This window comes from Plectropomus leopardus, chromosome 10 (assembly GCF_026936395.1).
Source record: "Plectropomus leopardus strain MGB_pleo_1.0 chromosome 10, ASM2693639v1, whole genome shotgun sequence".
NCBI classification, from domain to species: Eukaryota; Metazoa; Chordata; class Actinopteri; order Perciformes; family Serranidae; genus Plectropomus; species Plectropomus leopardus.
In genome coordinates, this window is record NC_142185.1 from 37,662,267 (window position 1) to 37,683,906 (window position 21,640).

Genomic DNA, 21,640 nt, shown 5'->3' on the forward strand with positions numbered 1-21,640 from the left:
AACTTTGAATAGATTTGTTCCAAATGTGAAGAGCATCACAAATAAAATCTATTATTATTATAATAAAATCACAAAAAAGTCATAGTATAGTATGTCATCTAAAACATCAATCTAGTATGTTTTTTTAAAAAAAATCCTGAAAAATACTCATACTGTACTATGACTTTTTAGACCTCCTATATTTGGACTTTTGTCTGACGAGATTTTTTAAAACTCTTCGCTGTGATAAGCTCATTCTAACCGCAGCCTGCATGAAATGCAGCTCAGAGAGCAGAGGTGACACAGGAAACAGGAAGGCCCCTGTAGTGCTGAAATCATGCTTTATTAAATCAGAAATGAATAAAACTCAAGGAGGATGAAATACAGTTCTACATCAACAGATCAATGAAACCAAACTGCAGGGTGGAAAACAGGACTGTAGTTTTCTCTCACAGGAGGTGGAGTACCTGTGGTGAACAAAGACGACCCTGACTACTGACACGGTGAAATGACTAAAAGCTACCAACACTCGCACTGCAACACAAACACATTAGCTAGCTATCCTCCGAGAGACAGCGCTGCGTCTGCACCGCAGAGCCAGCGGCGACTTCCTCTTTAATGGCCAGGAGATGTTATGTTTAGGAAGCCGCTCCGGCCGTCCTGTGCAGAAGCAGCGCTCTTTATTAAAATGATCTAAATGCTGAGAGTGCAGGCCGCTCGCACTCTGAGCTGGTCAACAAATCTTGGTGGTATGACGCAGTCAGTCTGAGCACAAGGCCGCGTCATGCTGCTTACATGAGGGTGATGCAAACAGCACTCAGGGTCTTACACTCACGGTACAACTCATAGGAAACTGTAATATCGCACGCAGACGCGCGACGAAACAACAACTTTGTCTTTTTGTTTCAGAACATCAACAGGGAGCCTCTCTACCTGCTGAGGCAATCTTAGACTTCAACTTATCGTTGAGGCACAGAGTTTAGTTTCTCAGTTTGACAGGGTATTCGTTCTTTCTGGAACTTTCTCCTGTTAAAGCATTTGTTCTTTTGTTTCAGTTAATATTATTGTCATAAATAACAATGCATACATTTCCCATAACCGTTAAATTCGGCTATATACATTATGTACATGTCACAGAAAAGTGGTTCAAAAATCCTAAGTCATAATTGTCCAATATGGCACATTTTATAACAACTTTAGACTTTAGTCTAGTTTGGCATAAATTAATGTCAAGTTTGGTACAAAAATAGTTCATATTTACAAGAACAGAAATCCAGATCTTTCTCACGTAAGATTATCGTTGCTAATTCACTAAATAAAAAGGTTCTGGAAGAGGGAAACTGGGATATATATTAGTTTTTTTTTTTTTTTTTTTTTACATGGACCGAATGTGAACGTTAACAGTTGCAGAGTCAGAGCCGAACTCGTTGGACAGTCGCAGGGTGTACTCTCCGCCATCGGCCTCCTTCACCGCAGAGATCACCAGGGTGGAGAGGGCGGCGGCATTCTCCACGTGGCACCGCTCGTTCCCGTTGGGGAGGGTCCGACCTGAGTGGACCCATTGGACAGAGGGCGCGGGTTCTCCGGAGAACACTCCAGCCACCGTCAGGGACTTTCCCGCCTCTGCGCTGACGTTCTGCGGAAGAGCTTCAATCTTTGGTGGAAAGCCTGTTGACAAGGAGACGGATAAGGTCAGAGACCAAAGATTTACATTAAATTATTACATCACAGTCACAGAAATGAGCCGTCATCTTTAAAAGGGAAAAAACACACATTATTCAGGCGGTTTGGACCCTTTTCGTAAGTCTTTGAGATTACTTTTTTTTTCAACATCTTTTCACATACTATAAAATGATTTTTAAAGATAAATAATTAGTGCTGGGCATAGATTAATTTTTTAAATCTGGATTAATCTCACTGCAATCCTGTAGTTAATCTAGATTAATCTAGATTAAAATTATAGATTTGAATTTTGCCAAAGACATTCAAAATAATATCTATCTATCTAAATGATGAAAATGCATCACAAACTGCTTGAGAAAGCTGTTCTACTATAATATTTGGTAAAGAAAAATAATGTTCCATAAGATTTACTTTGGTGTTTAACTTTATTTTATTTTGTTAAACACAGACATTTAGGAGCACAGGTTCTGTCTCCATGTGGAAAAAGCTTTTTCCTGCTAACTGGAATGAACAGCAGAGGGCGCAGCCTCTGATAACATGACCCTAACTGAACTGTGGGCCTACATTAGAGGTCATGAAGAAGACCATTAACGGTCAGCAGCTTTGTGACACGGCTTGAGCCAATCACTCCGGTCACTCAGGCAGACCAGCTTCCGCCTTGTTCGCGCCCCCTCCGCGTAATTCGACCAGGTATACATCCGCGCTTAAACAACAAGGTGAAATTGGTGCCTCGCTCACTGTATAGACCCAACTTAGTGAATAGTTTATCGCGCGGTAAGAATCCCGCGTTAACGCAGCACGTTAACGCCGTTAACGGCCCAGCACTATAAATAATACATTTACACATTTTTCAATATAGTATTCTGTGACTTTTTTAAGATATACTGTACCATGACTTTTTTTAATTATGATATACTGAGGCTGTTTAAGTTTTTTAGTACATTTAATACTGACTTTTTTTGACACACTAAAAATTTGTAAAAATGACTGATAAATAATTGTGCCATTGTCACAGAAATAAGCCTCCATTTGCAGAGGTCAAAAGCTGTTCAGCCCTTACTCAGAAAGTTTGAACCCTTTTTGTTTTTGTTCAGTTAACCCTTTGACACCTGTACAGACATCAGCTTATTTGTGCTTCATTCAAATGCCTTTCACAAGCTATTTAACCCTTTGAAACCTAAATGTATTGGTTTGATTTCTGTAAAAAACAAAAACAAAGAAAAACATGGGGAAAAGAGTCGATGACTAGCATGGCAAGAAATGATCATAACATTGTGAAAATTTAGTAAAAGATCACAAAAAAATGACTGGTAAGTGTGTTTTTACAAAGGGGGAAACATATCAAAACTACGTCTTACTAACTTACTAATTTCTTGCTTATTTTTGAGCAATGTCTTGTTAAGTTGTTCGTTGCCTTTTCCCTTTGATTTTGAAAGAAATCAAACCAGTTTGCTCGGGTTTCAAAGGGTTAAACACGAAAGACATTTTGCATCACATTGGTATCTTCATTCCATCTTTGCTCAGAAGGATGCTGACATCATCTCGGACTGAGCTAAAGGTCACCATCACATTCAGGCAGCTTCTGAAATGCATCTCACCTGTTCTGGCCCCTATGGTGAGGGCCCTCAGTGAGGAGGAGGCCTCTGCATGCGAGTGAGCAGACATCTCCATCATTTGGCTGCTGGAGCTCATGGAAACCACTGACTCAGCCATCATGGCGGACATGCTAGTCGCAGACATGCTCTCAAACGAGTACTCGGCAGCAGAGCGGGAGCTGCTGCTGTACCTGCTGGCCTCCATAAGAACTGATGAGCCAGATAAAGTTTTCTGCATGCTGGCAGCGTCAGTGTCAGAAGAAGCTCTTTGCTCTACAATAATCATTTGTGCTGGTTCTTCAACAAGAGCTGTGAGAATGCAAATGACAAGCACATTCCTCGTATCACAATGTGCAGGGAGAGAACACAGTATGCATACACTGAGCACTCAGCCGCCTCGGATTTACATCTACACGTTTAAATGTTGAATGAGACTGCACCAAAGTTTGCTTTGCACATTTTTTAACACAAACTTTACGAGGCCAGGCCAGTGAAAACACAGAGAAAGCGCAAGTGATTGTGTTTGGTTGACATTCAGCTGAAACTTACTGAAGACATTGAGGGAAGACGTTGCAGAGCACTGTCCAAACTGATTTTGGGCTTTTATTGTGTACTTCCCACTGTCTGCAACTGTGGCATCACAAATCTCCAGAGTGTACACAGAGTTGGAACGACTCAGTCTAATGTTGGATGAGACAGAGATCTGCAGATAGAGAGAGAAGTTCAGTCTGTTACAGTTCCATTCACCTCAGTTTTAAGACTGCTTCAACCAACATCTTGTATTAATAATGAAACTAATCAGATTCTGGAGAAAAATACTCACGGTCATGTTGTCTTTTAACCACTCCACATCAGGAGAAGGCTCTCCTGCAATTTCACAGGTAAATTTGACATTTTGTCCCTCATTTACAATCTGGGACCTGGGCTGCACCAGGAAGTGGGGCGCATCTGAGCGCTTGGCCGTGACCACGGTATCAACCTGACCCCGGATAGTCACTGTGCAGGTGGTCGATACTGCTCCAGAGCTGTTAGTGGCAGTGCACTTGTACAGCCCGCTGTCAGAAACCTCCAGTTCATAGATCTCAAGATAAGCTGAGCCATACTCCTCAAAGATTTCATACTTCCCACCCTGAGACAAAGCCTGCCAATCAGGAAATTATGACAGTTACAAAACAATGCAAGTATGTTACTCTTTTTATTCTTTTTTATGTGTCAATAATTGAATTAAAGTAGTAGAAATCTTAAAATATGTTACCTTTCCATCCTTCATCCATGAAATTGCAGGTTTGGGCTCTCCTATCACCTTCACCGAGAGCTTGACAACTGAGTCGGCGGCAGCAGTGACATCGCTCAGCCCAACAGAGAAGGACGGCTTCTTTTCAGGAGTGGGTGACATCACTCTCTTTGGTGACTTGATTGGGGAAGTCACCCTTTCCTTCTCAGATGGAGTCGGGGATTTGGGAGTAGGGGACTTTGGTGTTGGGGATTTTGGTGAGACCGGAGACTTGACTCTCTGAGGTGACTTGATTGGCACAGGGGACTTGACTCTCTGAGGAGATTTGACTGGTTCAGGGGACTTGGCCTCTGGGGAAGTGATTCTTGGAGGAGCAACTACTTTCTGCTTGGACTCAGACTTGCGGATCTTCAGAGTGAAATGAGCCTCTTGTTTGCCTCCAGCATTTTCCACCAGCAGGGTGTAACTGCCTTCATCCGACATCTCAACTGCAGAGATCTCAAAGGAGGAGCTGTACTGAGCAGAGACAATGTGGTGACGGGCAGAAGAACCAACAACTGCTCCTTCATGCAGCCAGGTCACGGAGGGCGCTGGTTCGCCAGCCACATCACACTCAAACCTGGCGAGGGCTCCCTCATCTACGATCAGGGACTGTGGTTTGGTCAGGATTTTGGCGGGAGCACTAGGCTTCTCCCTTCGCTTCTCAACAACAGTAGTGGTCTCTCTCTTAGTTTCAGTCACACTTTCCATCACTGTTCTTGTAGAGGAGGAAGACGAGACGTGATACACCTCTGTTCTGGTCATCTCTGGCAAATGGGAGGATGGAGGCTCCTCGTCTCTGCGGAGTGAAGAGTAGGCAGCGTATTCTGCTCCTGCTACATCCAATGTAGCATAGTCTGAAGTCTCTCCTTTGGTGTTCCTGCAGACGACACGGTAAGTGCCGCCATCTTCAGTCACACAGTTGTTGATCATGAGAGTCAGAACCCCGCTGATGTTGGTCATGTTGTATTTGCTTGACTTGTGAATTTCTTTTCCGTTGTGGAACCACTTTACCTCAGGTTCTGGTTTGGCCTGGACATTCAGGGTGAACCTTGTGTTGGAGCCATAGGGTACGCGGTGAGATCGCATCCTGATGGTAATGCGTGGGGTATGGTCGAGGCTGAAGGGAGCCTGTGTCACCACTTCGATCTTCCTCTCCACTGATCTTCTTTCTGACCTCAGAGCCTGCTTCCTCTCTTCGTACCTGGAAGCAAAGTCAACTCGAGGGAGGGTCACGTCGGTCTTTGCAGCCTTGTCTGGGGTAGGAGACCTCCTCCTCTCAGGTTCTGGCTTTGGGAGCTTTTTGATTGGTTTAGGAATAAATTCTGCAGTAAAAGCTGTCAGGTGCTCAGATTCAACGCCCTCAGAGTACGTCGCAACAGAGACGGTTGTTTCCTTTTTCAAGGATCGGGTCTTCTCCTCAAACTCCATGCGCTTGAGTTCACTCTTGTAAGTGGCCATTCTTTGAACAGTTGTGTGTGGACGCAGCAGCTCCTGATCTTCTCTCTCTTCATACACCCTCTGCTTCTGTCTTGGGGGTTTGTATGTTGCTTTGTCATGACGCTGGCGGAGTTCAACAAAACTGGGGCCAGCCTCGTATTTGGATGGAATTCTGTAGGAGTCATATCTACGGACTTCTTCACCCTCCTCATCATCGCTGTAAACTCTTCTGGGAGATGAGGGACGCAGGGCAGACAGCTCGAAGCGAACTGGGCTTAGGCTAGGTGGAGAAGCAGAGTAACCAAGCTCCAGCTCGTCCTCCAGACGAAGCCTCTCCTCCTCAGTTTTCTTCATGGACAGGTACTCATTCACAGGCAGCAGCAGCTCCTCGTCTGACAGGTCGCCCAGGGACCTCCTCCTGATCCTGTGGTAGGCGTCTATCTCGGGGGAAGGAGTGCGGTGCCTTGCAGGCCTCACAGTCTCCAAGTCATCCTGAGTCATGGATGAGATACGCCACCTCGGCTTGTACTGGTCTTTGACCCTGATCGGCACCTCATAGAACTGCTCCCACCTGGAGAGACGAATACGCTTCATTCTCTTCTGCTTGATTTTATCCATGGGCTCGGGGAACTCATATTGATCCCGCAGCTTCTTGTACCATTTCATGTCAGAGAGTGGCTGGAAGTGTTTTATCTCCACATCCTCTTCAAGAACAGCTGGGTTAATGACACGAGGAGTGGGCACATCATAGGGCATACGCAACCTCTTCTCATCTGCACGCTTCTTCTTCTCCTCTTTTTCTTTCTGTATCTCAGCCTCAGTCTTCTCACCCTTCTTGGTCGTCACAGCAGGTTTGAACATGGTGGCTGCCTCCCTGACAGCTTGTACTGCTGCAGGTGGTAGAGGCATAACTACAGTGTCAGACAGAATCTGAGACAGCCTCACCTTTTTGTCAAGTTCCTCCTTTCCAGCCATCTTCTCCTTCTCCTTGTCACTCATCTCATATTCCTTCTTGACATGAGCGGCACGTTCTACTTTGAGTGTGGCCTGGCAACTGGCAGATCCAGCAGAGTTAGTGGCAGTAACTCTGTACACACCAGAGTCTTCAACCAGAGTGTCTCTCACATGAAGAATGAAGTAGTCCAGGCCCTCATGGACAACCTCAATAGATGGTCCAAAGGCTAAAGGCATGCCATCCTTCTCCCACTTCAGTGTGGGATGGCCGGATACTCTGATCTCAAAGCGCACCTTCTGGCCCTCTCTGCACTCAACATTTGCAAGCAGGCGTTTGAACATGGGCCTCAGGGTGAGGTCTGCTGGTTTAGGTCGTGGAACAACAGTCAGACGAGCCTTGCAGCTGTCATCACCATATCTGTTACGAGCCACAACGCTGTACTCAGCATCATCCTCATCCTCAACTTTGTGGATAATCATCTGGTACAGGCCCTTGTCGCTGATGAATGTGTATTTCCTGTCATCATGTCCAGGGATGAGCTTCTGTCCGGATTTGTGCCAGATGACACGAGGCTCAGGATGAACGGTGATGGTTACGCCAAAGCGCACATCCTCACCAATGTAGGCTGTGTGATTGACCAGAGGGAGGGTGAACTCTGGTGGCTTCTGAAGCATTCTAGCAGTGTCAACTCTGCGCTTTGTTCTCTTGACCACACGGGTGGTGAAGAAGTCACGGTAAGATCTAACACCGCTGATAAACAGCTCTGCATAGGCGCTATCCTCACCATACTCATTCACAATCTTGCATCTGTAAGTGCCATCATCTGCTCTTGTGACCTTGTTGATGGTGATAACAGCCAGACCGTCCTCATACTCAATTTCATATTTGTCACCAGCCTCAAGCTGCCTAACACCACAGTACCACGTTACTTCAGTAGTGCTGTCGTAGTTGTCAATGTTGCAAATGAATTTCACATTGTCTCCCTCGTTCACCACTGCATGGCCAATCTGTCCTCCAATAGGACCGTGTTCAAATGGAGCAATCTTCACCTTGGCAACAAAGACACCACGCTGGGACCTGATGGAGCCGCCGCTGGCCACGCGAGCTGCAGAGACGACAGTGCCCCACTCTTTCCTCACCATTGTCTGGTAGTATCTCTTGTGCCTGCCGGTTGGGATGGCTCTGGTGCTGATCTCCTCTGCTGGCTTGGTTAGCCAAGGATGAGCCAGAGCCTCAGCAGCAGTCATCCGATGTTTACGTTCCTTTGTCATCAGGCGGTCAGTAAAGTCTAATGCCTCGACACTGACCTGCTTGAAAGACTCATCATCATAGCTATAGGCTGCATTGGAGATGTTGTCAATCATCTGTTGGTTAGTTTCAGCCGTGAATGGATTCAGTCCACTCAGAAGCACATAGGCAAGGACACCAACTGACCACATGTCTGTGACAGTGCTAACCATGTCACACTGGTGGATCTCTGGAGCAGCATACTCTGCAGTGGTATACTGAATCTTGATTTGGTCTCCAGGAGTCAGGTGTCTGGCCTGGCCCAACTCAATAATTTTCACATTGGAGCTGGTTCTGGTTGTGTATACAATATTCTCAGGCCTGATATCAAAGTGTCCATAGCTCTCACCATGCAAGAACTCAAGAGCTGAGCAGATCTGCCTGATGTAGTTGACAATCTCATGCTCATTAAGCTCAAACTCTGCTGTGCTGAGGCGCTCAAAGATATCAGCGCCAGAGATGAAGTCATAGATCATCACCAGCTCCTCAGGGCTGTCAAAAGACTCACGGAGGAGGAGGAAGTTGACATGTTTGGCCATATTCAGTGTTGCAATTTCCTTCTTGACTATTGCTTGATCTGCGCCTCTCACCTTGACAAATTTAGCCATGTAAGTCTTCTCAGAGGTAATGTTTACACAGCGATGGACAATGCCAAACTGACCTCTGCCCAATTCCTCTGCAATGGCATATTTGTTGTGCATATTCTTGGCCTCAGAGTGTGGAGCCTTGCTCTTATGAACACGTCCAGTATCATCAACCTCCCTGTCATAGAGCAGAACTCTTGATTTGTCCTCTTTGGTCATCACAGGTCCGCTGGTCTCAGATGGAGCACTCTGTCCAAACTTGTTCTCAGCAATTACTCTGAACTGATAACTGGTTCCTCCAAATAGATTGGTGACGGTGTAGCGAGTGTCACGGGACTGGGCAACACGTTGCCACCTCTCAGCAGTGGTGGGGCACTTCTCAATAATGTAGCTGATGACTCTGCTGCCACCATCATTTGCTGGGGCCACCCAGTTCAGTGTGACTGAGTCTCTCGAGATGTCACTGGCTTTGATACCACGTGGAGGATCAGGAACATCGGCTACATCCAACTCGACTGTCTGTTGGTCAATGCCAAATCTGTTCTTTGCACAGACAATGTAGAAACCAGCATCCTTCTTCTCAACTCCGTTGGTGAACACCAAAGAAGTGAATGATCTGGTGACAATGACCTGGTAGTGGCCATTGCTGTCAATAAGATCTTGTCCTTTCTGCCATGTAATGACAGGATCTGGTTTGCCACTGAAAGGAATCTTGATATTGACCACTTCTCCGCGCAGGGCAGGGATGGCCTCTTTGTCCTTCAGATTCTTTGGCAGGTTGATCTTGGCAGGGACTAGAAATTAAAGATATTGTTTTATTAAAACATGGCATGTTATTTGGTATTAGATGATATATAGATGATATATAGATGATATATATATATGTTGATTCTGTACATGTCAGTGTCAGAAAATAGTGATCTAATTTGAGAAATTGGTTATTTTTGAGCTTACTTTCAACATCCAGAGAGATTGTAGCACAGATGGAGCCTCCCTGGTTGGTGGCCCTGATCTGGTACACAGTGGAGTCTTCCTCATCAGCCTCTGTGATGACCAGCTGGTGGTAACCTCCCTTGAACTCCTGGATCTTGATCTTCTTTCCGTCAGAGTGTATCTCCTTTCCTCGTCTGAACCATTTAATCACGGGCTTGGGCTGCCCTGTGATCTTGCACACGAGGGTAGCATTACTCTTGTACTTGACACTCATGTTCCTCAGCTCTTCCTTGAAGGCAGGAGCACGGAGCTCAACGGCTGTGGCTGGAATGATGGGAGCGGTCTCCTCGCTGTAGTCACTCTGTCCACCAAGATTCTCACACTTCACACGGAAGATGCACTCAACGCCCTCCGTTAGACGTTTGACCGAGAACACCGTCTGTTTGATCTCGTCTGTGGTCACCAGAGTCCAATCACCCCATTCCTTCTTGTCCTTCTTTTGCTTCTTCTCAAGGTAATAGCTCTTGATCTTGGAGCCGCCATCGCTGAGTGGAGGCTTCCAGGAAACCACGCAGGAGTCCTTGGTGATTCCAGAAACAACTGGTGACAGAGGTGGGGATGGTTTCTCTGTGGACAGGAAAGTATATATCAGATAGCATAGTCAGAACTTTTGCAGTGTACCCCAGTATCTCTTCAAATGCTTACATTGTAAGACATGAATTTATGATGAATTTTGAGACACATATAAGATAAGATAATCAGATAAGATAAGATAATCCTTTATTAGTCCCACAGTGGGGAAATTTCCAACATTGCAGCAGCAAAGGGATAGCAAAATAGAAAGATAACTGTGCAAAATAAACTATATTAATAAATAAGTACAAAAACAAGGAATGTGCAGGATAAAGATGAAGGAAATAAAGCACAGAGGACGACATAAACAAACAATATATACAGTATTATATAGGATAATAAATTAAATTTACCCAGTTGGCTCTTGATGAGGATAGGAGAAGTGAGTTTCAGTGGTTCACTGTTGCCATAACGGTTCTGAGCATACACACGGAAGAAGTATCCGGCGCTGTCAATGAGGTTGGGCACACGGCAAGATGTACCATTGATGGATGAGGACACCAGTTCCCACTCAGAACCCTCCTTGTCCTCGCGTTTCTCCACAATGTAGTTGGTGATCATGCTGCCTCCGTCATCCTTGGGAACCTTCCAGCTGATGATGACAGAGTTCTTCAGGAGGGCTTCCAGCACAATCGGACCCTGAGGCATGTCAGGTTTGTCTAAAAACAGAGGTATTAGAGATTAATAAATATATATACTTAACACATGTATTCTTTGATGCATTCACTGCAGTAAATTTACATGAACATACCATAAATTTCAACATTGAATGCAGTGTCCGCCCTGCCGAAGTGGTTGTGCAGTCTGATCCTGTATTTGCCTCCATGGACTCTACGCTGCACGTTCTTGATCACTAGGTGTGTGTAGTGCTCAGTGGTCTCTATACTGATATCCTCTGTGTTTTCCAGGGTCTTCGCCCCATGCAGCCACATGATCTTTGGCTCAGGGCGGCCGATGTAGACTGCGTGTATGCGCAAGGTGGATCCCAGGCCGGCGTAGTAGGTTTCCTTAAGTGGGTAGTCAGGGTGGAAGGATGCAGGAGCCTCCAGCACCAGAATGCCTGTGGTTTCGGCTTCTCCAGCATCATTGATGGCCTTGCAGGTGTATTCTCCCTCATCCTCCTGCTGATCGGTCATGATGGACAGCGAATGATTGCGGCCGTCAGAGCTCATCTCGTACTTGCGAGACTCAACAATCTCCTTGCCAGCATGATACCACTTGATGTCAGGAACAGGTCTGCCAATAATCTGGCACTTCATGACAGCAGGCTGGCCAAGCTTGGCGGTTACTTCATCCATTTCCTTTCTCAGGCCTGGTTTACTTTCAACTGTAAGTATGAAACAAGGAGGTATGTTTATGGCACAGGTGTGTTATGTTTAGGAATGTCTCATGGTTGAGTAACTCTGGAAATGCAAGTTGGATAAATGCTTACAAATCATTTTCACACAGTACATTATGCTGTACTCACCACTCAGTTTGGTCTTGATGCATGTGGCAGTTCTACGAGGTCTACTCATTCCTGTCTCATTCTCAGCAAACACTCTGAACTCGTACTCTGTGGCCTCAGCCAGTCCGGGCATAGTGAACTCTTTTTCCTTCAGTCTCTGCTTGTTGGACTTCTTCCAGGTGCTCTCAGTGGACTTCCTGTACTCCACCCAGTAGCCCAGGACCTCCTTTCCACCATCACATTCTGGAACTTGCCAGCGAATGGTGATAAAGTTGTTTGTCACATTTACTGTATCGATCTCACCTGGTTGACTTGGCTTGTCTGGAAGAAAAGAAACAATAAAATAACAACAACTCAATTCCCAGTTGTTTTTGTGACTTACTGACACCAACAATAATCACTGTGTCTTTTTTTATTCTGCTGTTATTGTCTGTAAAACTCCACTGAGAGAAAGTGTATGTGGCAGTCAACTGTGGAAGGTTGTTTTGAACTGACTCAGAAGACCAGAGTTTGGTATGAAATGTTATTCACACCTGACTGCCCTCATGTCCATTAAAATTCCATCAAATATAATGATTATGTTGCTATTAATTATCAGCATGGGGAGACTTACCAAATGGATCCTTGCATGTGACTGGGTCAGAAACAGGACCAGCCTCACTCTCACCAATGTCATTGACAGCAACAATGCGGAACTGGTAGTCTGCATCAGGAGTGAGTCCTGGCAGAGTAAACATTGTGGAGGTGATCTTGGTCTGGTGGCGAGACCATGTCTCAGCGGACACCACCTTGTATTCCACAAAGTAGCCAGTGATGGGAGAACCACCATCGTCCTTTGGTCTGGACCACGCCAGTGCCACAGAGCTCTTTGTGACATCCATGATCTCTGGTGGAGTACTTGAAGGCTCAGGGGGACCTAGTTGAGAAATGCAGATTATTTTTTCAGTCATTCCTAATGGTCCTATACTGTTCAAAGACTTATGAAGCAATACTTACAGAGAGGAGTCTTGGGCACCAGTGGCAGTTCTGATTTCAGGGAGGCACTGACACCGAAGGAGTTTTCAGCCGTGACCTTGAAGTGGTACTCTGTTCCCTCTTTCAGGCCCTTGACAACCAGCTGAGTGTCAGTCACTCTGGAGTCCACTGTGTACCATGCATTTCTTGCTGCCTCACGTCTTTCTACAATATAACCCAAGATCTCCGAACCACCATCATCCTTGGGCGTTTTCCAGGACACCTTGACAGAGTTGGCCTGTATCTCCTCAAAGACCATTGGTCCCTCTGGGGCACTTGGGCGGCCAATGACCTTCACCTTGATTTGGGCCTTCTTCCTGCCGACCTTATTCTCCAGAAGGAGGTCGTACACACCAGAGTCACTCCTCTCAGCTCCCTTGATCACCAGCTCACTGGTATCCTCCGTGGAGGCAATCATAGCCTTGGTGGAGACTTCACCGCTGTCTTTAGACCACTTGCAGGTTGGATGAGGTTTGCCCTTGATGGGTACAGAGAGTCTAATCACGCCTCCATGACGCACCACGTAAACATCTTTGTATTTCAGTTCCAAGTCATAGTCAGGAGATTCTGGAAAACAATGATAGTAAGACAAGTCAGCTGTATTATATCTTAGTTTTTAACAAATACAAATGGTCTTATTGCAGGTTTAGTTAAAGTAACCTGAGTGTCCTTACCAAGCATCTCAGTCACAGTGACAGTTCCAGGCACTTCAGCAGGCTCTCCACAGCCGCCAGCATTGCAGGCCATCACACGGAATTTGAACTCTTCTCCTTGTGGCATTCTGGTCAGTGTGTATTCGCAGATTAGAGATGGTGAGGTGTTGCACTTGATCCAGGACAAGGTTCCCACCTTCTGCATTTCAATCAGGTAACCGTCCACCCTTGCGTCTCCCTCTTCATCAGGAGGACTCCAAGCCAGTGAGACAGAGGATTTGGTAGTATCGGTGATCCTTGGGTTCTGAGGGCAGCCAGGTGGATCTGAGAGGGAAAGAGATGCATTTAAGTGTTTTTTAAATTCAAGATATAATGAATCTGTGCTTGCTCTCTCAACACTTTTGATACCACCCAACTGTAACTGTGAATAAAGCTTAATCTACAAAGGCTTTCTTTGAATCTGCTTTCTTACCAATGGGATCTGTTGCCACTGCTGGTTTGGACAGCAGACTTGGTTTGCCCACTCCTCTTGCATTAATGGCTGTTATTCTGTGTTCATACTCCAGGCCCTCAATCAGATCAGTGGACCTATATCTGGTCATGGTCACAGGATTCTTGTTGGCACGCACCCATCTGTCAGACCTTACTTCTTTGCGCTCGATGATGTATCCAGAAACCTCAAGGCCACCATCTTCATCTGGTGGGTTCCAAGCCACGGTCATGCCATCACGTGAAACATCAAAGATGGTTGGACGGCCAGGAGGTCCAGGAACATCTGTGAAGGAGGGGAAACGTTACTATCTTCTGTTAATATAATTCTATCTGGATCAACCTAATGTGAAAAGCAAGAAGTCTTACTCTTCATGCTTCTACAGGTGACAATCTCAGATTGCAGGAACTCTCCGGTGCCATAACGATTAATGGCAGCTGCACGGAAGACGTACTCATCTCCCTCAATCAGGTTCCCAAATTTGAAGGTTGGTCGGCTAACAGATTCACAGACAGGCACCCACCCGGGTCTGTGGGCATCACGCTGCTCCACCACGTAGCCACTGATGGGAGCTCCACCATCTCTGACTGGAGGATCCCAGCTGCAGCTGACAGTGGTAGCATCAATCTCATCAAACCTGATGGGTCCCTGTGGTTCATCAGGTTTAGCTGGTAAAAGCAGATTAATATAATTAATGGATATAGTCAACTTGATTGGCTGAAATGTAATTCTTAATAGTTAGTTCTGATAGCTGTGATACTGAAAATTTAGAAATGAATCAGCTTGACTTTATTGTAACCTAAACAACCTAACTAAAAGAAAATCAAGAAATGAGGGATTGTTCCTTACAGAGGATGATGACCTTGATGACCTCGGTGATAACACCAACAGCATTCTTCACCTCCAGAGTGTAGTCACCAGTGTCGTTGATAGTGGTGTCAGAGATAGTCAGTTTGGAAAACTTGCCAGTGCTCTTGATCTTAACACGCTCTGTGATTTTGATCTTGTTATCACTGAAGTACCAGGAACAGACGGGAGGAGGGCGGCCGATGATGGGTAGGTCCAATTCCAGAGTCTTGCTAGCAAGGACATTGACAACCTTCTGAGGAATACTGGAGAAGTCCACCACAGGCATTACTGGCAAGGAGGAAGAGAGAGACAAAACACAGTTAACTTCAGCTTACATCAGCAGTTGAGAAACACATTGAACTAAGCTGTGAGTTTATGTTACATATCATTGCTCCAACATTTTCTGTCTGTTACCTCTCTGTTCTTGTACAGTGACGGCCGTAACAAGCTCTTTGGGCTCGCTGGCTCCTCTGCTGTTGAGTGCCCTGATTCTGAACAAGTATTGCTCGCCCTCATTCAGCTTCTCGATGGTGTGCTCGAAGTCTGTGGTCTTAAGCGTGGCCACCTTCATCCACTTGTCTGTTCCAAACTTGCAGGCTTCGATGACATAGCCCTGCAGTCTGCTGCCACCATCATGCTCAGGCTTTTCCCAGCCCAGGGTGACGGTGGTCTTGGTGACGTCGATCATCTCCAGTTTATGTGGTGGCAGAGGCACTTCGCAAACCAGAATGACATCAGGAGTCTCGCATGGCTCACCAATGCCATAGATGTTCTCAGGGAGAACCCGGAAGTAGTACAGCATGCCCTCCATCAGGTTGTCAATCTTATAAGATGTCTTACTGCACTTGGAAGTGACAGTCTTGTAGGCTCTCATTGAGGCCTCACGCCTCTCAATGATGTAGTTGTTGACAGGAGCGCCACCATCCACGGTTGGGGCTTCCCAAGAAATGGTTGCAGACTCTTTGGTCAGCTCCTTGATCTTGATTGCTCCAGCTGGTCCAGGAGTATCTAACAATAAAAATGTATTTTGTTAAATATGTTGGTAAGGACATTCAGCCATCCAGGTCAGGGTAACTCTAAGTGCTCTGTGGTAGGCAACTGGACTTGCTTGAGTTTCTTGAATACATGTCACCTCTCATCCAATAAGCTTATTAATTTCTGATTGGTGTAAGTTAGATCTGAAGAAACCTCTTGGATGAGAAGCGAAATGTCTTTGAGAAACCCAAGCATGTCCACTTGCCGAAAATATAACACTTCGAATATTTTGTTAAAACAACATTTCAATCAAAAGCTCCTGAATCACATTAAATCAGTGGCAAAACAAATTTACTTAATACAAATCACATTTGAAAAAATCGATGCCTTGTGTAATATGTCATATTTCACCTCTTAGACATCATCAACTCACCATAGACCTTAACCAGAATGTTGACTTCCTGCTTGCCGGCAGAGTTCTCAGCCACCAACGTGTACTTGCCAGCGTCGTAGCGGTGGACCCTATCAATGATAAGTGTGGTGGACGTGCTGGTGACATCAATGAATCCTCTGTTATGGAGGTCGACACCAGGCTTGCTCCAAGTGATGGCAGGAGCGGGACGACCGGTGACGTTAACAAACAGGCGGAGGGATCCACCAGCGCGCAGGCAGATGGTCTTCTTCAGGTCATCATGGAGCTCAAAGTCCGGAGTTTCTGTGTGAGATGATAGGAATTTAAATGTTAACACATCATCAAGACTGAAAGTCATATTTGCTCAAATGAACAAATGAAACTAAATCTGAATCTGGTTTTCATGTTAATTTTTAAATGTAAATGTGTTTCTTATTTTGAATTTTACATTTGTTGTATTCTTTTAAATTATAAGTAGCTATTTTGTAAAGCAATAAAGAGGGACATCTTTTTTCATATCCCATGACATTTTTTTTTATATCCCATGTCTTTCTCTAATAAATAAATTGTGAAACTCTGTTGCTGTATTTGCTCTCACTTAATGCTATTCCAGATAACTTACCAATTCTCTCCACAGGCTCTGTCTCAGCACAAGGTTCACTGAAGTCTCCTGTGCCATTGATATTGATGCCAGCCACTCTGAAGCAGTACTTCTTGCCTGCAGAAAGTCCAGTCACGGTGTATTCTGTAGCACGCAAGGTCTTTTCGTGGGCCTTCTTCCATTCCTCTCCCCCAGCTTCCAGCATCTCCAGGATGTAGCCTATCACATCAGATCCTCCGTCATCCACAGGGCGGGACCAGGTCAGGCTGATGCTGTCAGCGTGGGTGTCGGTGATACGGGGGATGGAAGGAGGAGCAGGAGTGCCTGAGAGATGATACAGTAATGAGGATCAATAGATCTGTGATATTAGAGAGGATTTATGAATGTGTTAATGGGCGTGGTTCCTGTTTAATCATGCCACGAGAGACAGGTTAATGAAGATCTATTATATACAAAGAAGGTGGACTTACATGTTGGCACTCTGCAGACAACATACAGAGAAACCTCGCTGGCTTCGCTCTCTCCGGCCTTATTGATGGCTGTCACTCTGAACTGGTAGATGTTGCCTTCGGTCAAACCGCCCACCTTCAATGTGGTGTCCAGATGAGCTCCATCCCTGTTCACCTTCACCCAGCGGGCACTCTTTCTCTCGCGCCTCTCCACCAGGTAGTGGATCAGTGGACTGCCACCGTCACTCTCTGGCTTCAGCCACTCGATGGTGGCAAAGTCCCTTCCTGACACCAGGATCTCTGGAGCACCAGGCGGAGTTGGCACGGCTGGAGTAGGGGAAAGGTAATTCAGTGTTAGGGGTTATGAGAATTTTTATATATTGTACTATTTCCAGAACTTACAGTTGTGAGCACGTTTGCTTTCAGGGTTATCAGCCAGATATTTTCTTAGTGGGATCCTACTGAGGATTGGATTTTGGGATATTATTCACACTGATCTAATTGTTGCACTTACTGAAAGTGTTTCTTGCAACCATGGGATCTGACTGCAGGGGAACTCCTTCTCCATACTTGTTGACACCCCGGACTCTGAACAGGTACTCTGTGTTCTTGAAAAGTCCGGTGATGTTGCAGGTCAGCTCCTTGCACTCAGCCTGCATGATGACCCAGTTGAGTCTGTTGGTGTCGCGTCTCTCCACAATATAGTGGGAGACATCGTCACCGCCATCCTCAAGAGGAGGCTTCCAGCTCAGTGTGCATGACTCCTCTGTGATCTTGCTGATCTCAATGGGGCCTTCACATACTCCAGGGGTGTCTGTAAAAATAGCAGTTGTGCTTGTTATAATTTACATAGGATAACCATGAAAAAATAATACTTAATCTGTAATACATAAAACTGAATGCTTGATAAACAAAGCACTCTCGCTTACCAAGTACTTTGACGTTAACCTCAGCAGTCTTGGTTCCGCTTACATTCCTGACTGTGAGGATGTACTTTCCAGTGTCATCTCTGTCACAGAACTTGATGATGGCCATGGCTCTGGTGGGGGTGTACTGCAGGTGGTACTTTTCACACAACTCCAGATCCTTATTACCCTTTGACCAGGCAGCCTTGGGGTCAGGCCTGCCTCCCACTGCAGCATCCAGAACCAGGTCTGAACCAGCTCTGACCATGACGGTTTCAGACATAAGTTTACTGTCCAGCTGGGCCTTTGGAGGCTCTGTTAGGTGGAAAATAGGAACATGGTTATGAAAAAAAATCTTTAAATAGGACTGTAATATATACACAATTAAATAATCTACATATTTAAGCCTTAAGGTTTTGCTCACACTTACTATGCAGGAAATATTCATAACACTCTAGTTAGTAATTTGAGACTTAAGATCAGTGTGTTGTATTGGTGATATTGTATCACAATCGCAGATGCAGATCTTACCGAAGTCAGTCTTGCACTGCACAGAGCCAGTGGAGTCTGAGGGAATGCTGAAGACCTGGTTGGCATTCTTGGCGATGACTCTGAACTCATAGGGCTCTCCCTCTCCCAGGGCAGTAACAGTGTAGAAAGTGTCTATCACATTGGTGTAGTTACACTTGAGCCAGCGGCCCTCACCAGTCAAAGTGTATGGCTTACGCTCGATGATGTAGCCCACAATGGGACTGCCACCATCATACAGTGGAGATGACCATTTGAGGGATACGGTGGTTCTTGTAACGTTTGTGACTTCTGGCTTGCTTGGTGGATCTAAAAAACAGATCAGTAAAGTTAGAGCATGGAGTATTAACAAGTAACTGGATTGTGTGATCTTAAACTGTGTCCAAACTCACCAACTGGGTTTTGAGCAACTGCTCCCTTGGAGGCTTCACTGGCTTTGCTCAGACCAGCACTGTTCATGGCATAAACCCTGAACTGGTACTCCAGGCCTTCAACAAGACCTTCCGCCCTATAGTAGCACTCAAAGCAAGGGATCTTGTTCTCCCTCACCCACAGGATATTGTTCCTCTCCTTCTTCTCGATCCAGTATCCTGTCACCTTGCTTCCACCATCATGGTAAGGTTCCTCCCATTTCAGGGTCAGTGCGTTGGCAGTGATGTTAGACGCCGAAGGCTTTGTTGGTGGGCCAGGAGGTGCTATGACAAAAGGAAGATTTTGCTGTTGAGCACAGTCACTCAAATGCCAACCTGATTCAATAGAAGATGACCACTTTTACAGATATCAACAGTATAAGAAATTCATATATGTGTGTTTTTTTTATTCATACATGAAATTAGTGAATAAGTTAAAGAGTTTGTTTATGGAGTAGTACTTACTGAATGGATGCTCTGCGACAATTGTCTTAGACTCAGTGGACTTGCTGACACCAAATCTGTTCTCTGCAGAGACCCTGAATGTGTACTGCATGTACTTAGTCAGGTGACTGACATCAAGAGATGTTCCTCTTACGCTGGAGTTAATCAGCTGCCAGGCCGTGGAGCCAGACTCACGCTTCTCCACGATATAGTTGGTGATGTCAGTGCCACCATCATCCTCTGGTGGTTGCCAGTTAAGGACACAGGACGCTGAGGTGATGGATGAAATTTCGATGGGTCCTGTTGGAGGACTGGGTCTACCTGTGACATTAACTTCAACAGTGAAGGTCCTGGTTCCTGCCACGTTCTCCAGAGTCAGGTAGTATTTACCACCATCTCCTCTCATGGCCTCCTTGACTGAGATGCTGGTTCTGTCCTTAGTTACTTTGATGGACACTCTGTCTGTATTCTTTAGTCTCATCTCTTCCAGCTTCCAGGTTACCTTAGGAGCAGGTCTACCACTGATGGGAACATCGATGGTAAAGGTACTGCCAGACCTGCATATGATGAGCTGATTGGTAATCTCACTGAGGTCAGCAGCAGGCTCAATGTGAGGCTCTTTGACCAGCACACTAGCCAGAGTTTCCCTGGGCTTGCTGTAGCCAGATTCATTCTTGGCCTTCACACGGAAGTCATATTCATCACCCTTGTTGAGCTTTTCAACCACATAAGTGAGAGTGGTGGTGTTGCCAACCACTACCCATTTGTCTGCACCCTTTGGCTTAGCCTCAATGACATAACCTTGGATGCGGCTACCGCCATCATGCTCTGGTTTCAGCCAGCCCAGTGACACAGAACTATCTGTGGTGTCCAGGATGTCCATTCTCTTTGGAGATGCTGGCTCTGCGGTGGCAATGACAGGCTCAGTGAACTCGAATGGTTCACCTACACCGTGCTGGTTCTCAGCCAAGACTCTGAAGAAGTATGGCACTCCCTCCAGCAGGTCCTGGATCTTCAGGAAATTCTTTGTGCACTTGCCACCAGACTGCTGCCAAGTGCGGCGGCTAGCTTCACGCCTCTCAACAATATAGTGATGAATTCTGGCACCACCGTCATTGACAGGAGGCTCCCAGGTAAGTGTGACTGTGCCTCTGGACACCTCCTTGAAGGCAACAACCTGTGGAGGTCCAGGAGTGTCCATCACTTTAACAGTGAATGTAATGGTCTTGCTGCCACTAGAATTCTCCAGAGTAACAGTATATTTGCCTGAATCATTTCTGGAGCAGTTTTCAATGCTTAGAGAACTGTAGCCCTCTGTAGTTATGACTTCAGACATGACACCCAGCTGTCCCTCTTCCTTAACCCAGGTGGCAGTAGGAACTGGCTTTCCTCTGAAGTGGATGCCCAAGCACACTGAGCCTCCAGCCTTGACAATGTGTGTCTGCTTGAAGGTGGCATCAATATCCACTTGTGGCGGTGTTAGCCTGTCTACAGCCTGAGCAGGCTCTGAAGTCTCCTGGTTCTCACCTCTACCCACTTGATTGACAGCTGCGACACGGAATTTGTACTCAGCTCCTGTTTGCAGACCAGTCACCATGTAATTCGTTACTGGCACAAGCTCCTCATTTACTCTCTTCCATTCTGTCTCCTCTCTCTTCACCATCTCAATGATGTAGCCCAGAACCTCCATGCCTCCGTCGTCTGCAGGCCTGGACCATTCCAGGCTGATGGAGGTATTTGTGGAATCGGACACGCAAACCACAGATGGAGCACAAGGAATGTCCTTTGGCTCGGCGGCTTTGATAGGTAGAGAGATGTTGCTTGGCGCTCCAACACCAGCGTCATTCACAGCCATGACACGGAACTCGTATTCCATATCCTCTGTCAAACTAGGCACCCTATGAGCACATTCGATGATGGGCTTCTTGGTCATCACCTTATAGAACTTGACAGTCTTCTTTTCTCGTTTCTCAAGAATGTAATACTGAATGGGGTTTCCTCCGTCAGATGTTGGAGGAGTCCAGGACAGAGTGATGCTCTCTCCTGTGACCTCAGTGGCATCAGGAGTACCTGGAGCATCAGGAGTAGCTGAGGGAAACAA

The 21,640-nt window shown here is 46.0% G+C and overlaps 1 protein-coding gene across 1 annotated transcript in view; it reads right to left on the reverse strand.

Annotated features, from left to right (window-relative positions):
- Window positions 1-303: 303 nt before the first annotated feature.
- Window positions 304-21,640, reverse strand: part of LOC121948672 (titin) — a 200,011-nt gene continuing 178,674 nt past the window's right edge. Inside the window, exons 203-226 of the mRNA XM_088083830.1 lie at window positions 19,561-21,627; window positions 19,078-19,380; window positions 18,689-18,994; window positions 18,182-18,472; window positions 17,767-18,066; window positions 17,274-17,579; window positions 16,825-17,127; window positions 16,224-16,505; window positions 15,230-15,823; window positions 14,816-15,103; window positions 14,335-14,634; window positions 13,949-14,251; window positions 13,498-13,800; window positions 12,806-13,390; window positions 12,423-12,725; window positions 11,831-12,130; window positions 11,114-11,689; window positions 10,716-11,021; window positions 9,751-10,356; window positions 4,513-9,590; window positions 4,081-4,398; window positions 3,807-3,960; window positions 3,261-3,566; window positions 304-1,647 (exon numbers count right to left, since the gene is read on the reverse strand). Of these exons, the coding sequence (XP_087939956.1) occupies window positions 1,355-1,647; window positions 3,261-3,566; window positions 3,807-3,960; window positions 4,081-4,398; window positions 4,513-9,590; window positions 9,751-10,356; window positions 10,716-11,021; window positions 11,114-11,689; window positions 11,831-12,130; window positions 12,423-12,725; window positions 12,806-13,390; window positions 13,498-13,800; window positions 13,949-14,251; window positions 14,335-14,634; window positions 14,816-15,103; window positions 15,230-15,823; window positions 16,224-16,505; window positions 16,825-17,127; window positions 17,274-17,579; window positions 17,767-18,066; window positions 18,182-18,472; window positions 18,689-18,994; window positions 19,078-19,380; window positions 19,561-21,627 (14,771 nt within the window). The 3' untranslated portion in view covers window positions 304-1,354. The remainder of the gene's footprint in view (window positions 1,648-3,260; window positions 3,567-3,806; window positions 3,961-4,080; window positions 4,399-4,512; window positions 9,591-9,750; window positions 10,357-10,715; window positions 11,022-11,113; window positions 11,690-11,830; window positions 12,131-12,422; window positions 12,726-12,805; window positions 13,391-13,497; window positions 13,801-13,948; window positions 14,252-14,334; window positions 14,635-14,815; window positions 15,104-15,229; window positions 15,824-16,223; window positions 16,506-16,824; window positions 17,128-17,273; window positions 17,580-17,766; window positions 18,067-18,181; window positions 18,473-18,688; window positions 18,995-19,077; window positions 19,381-19,560; window positions 21,628-21,640) is intronic.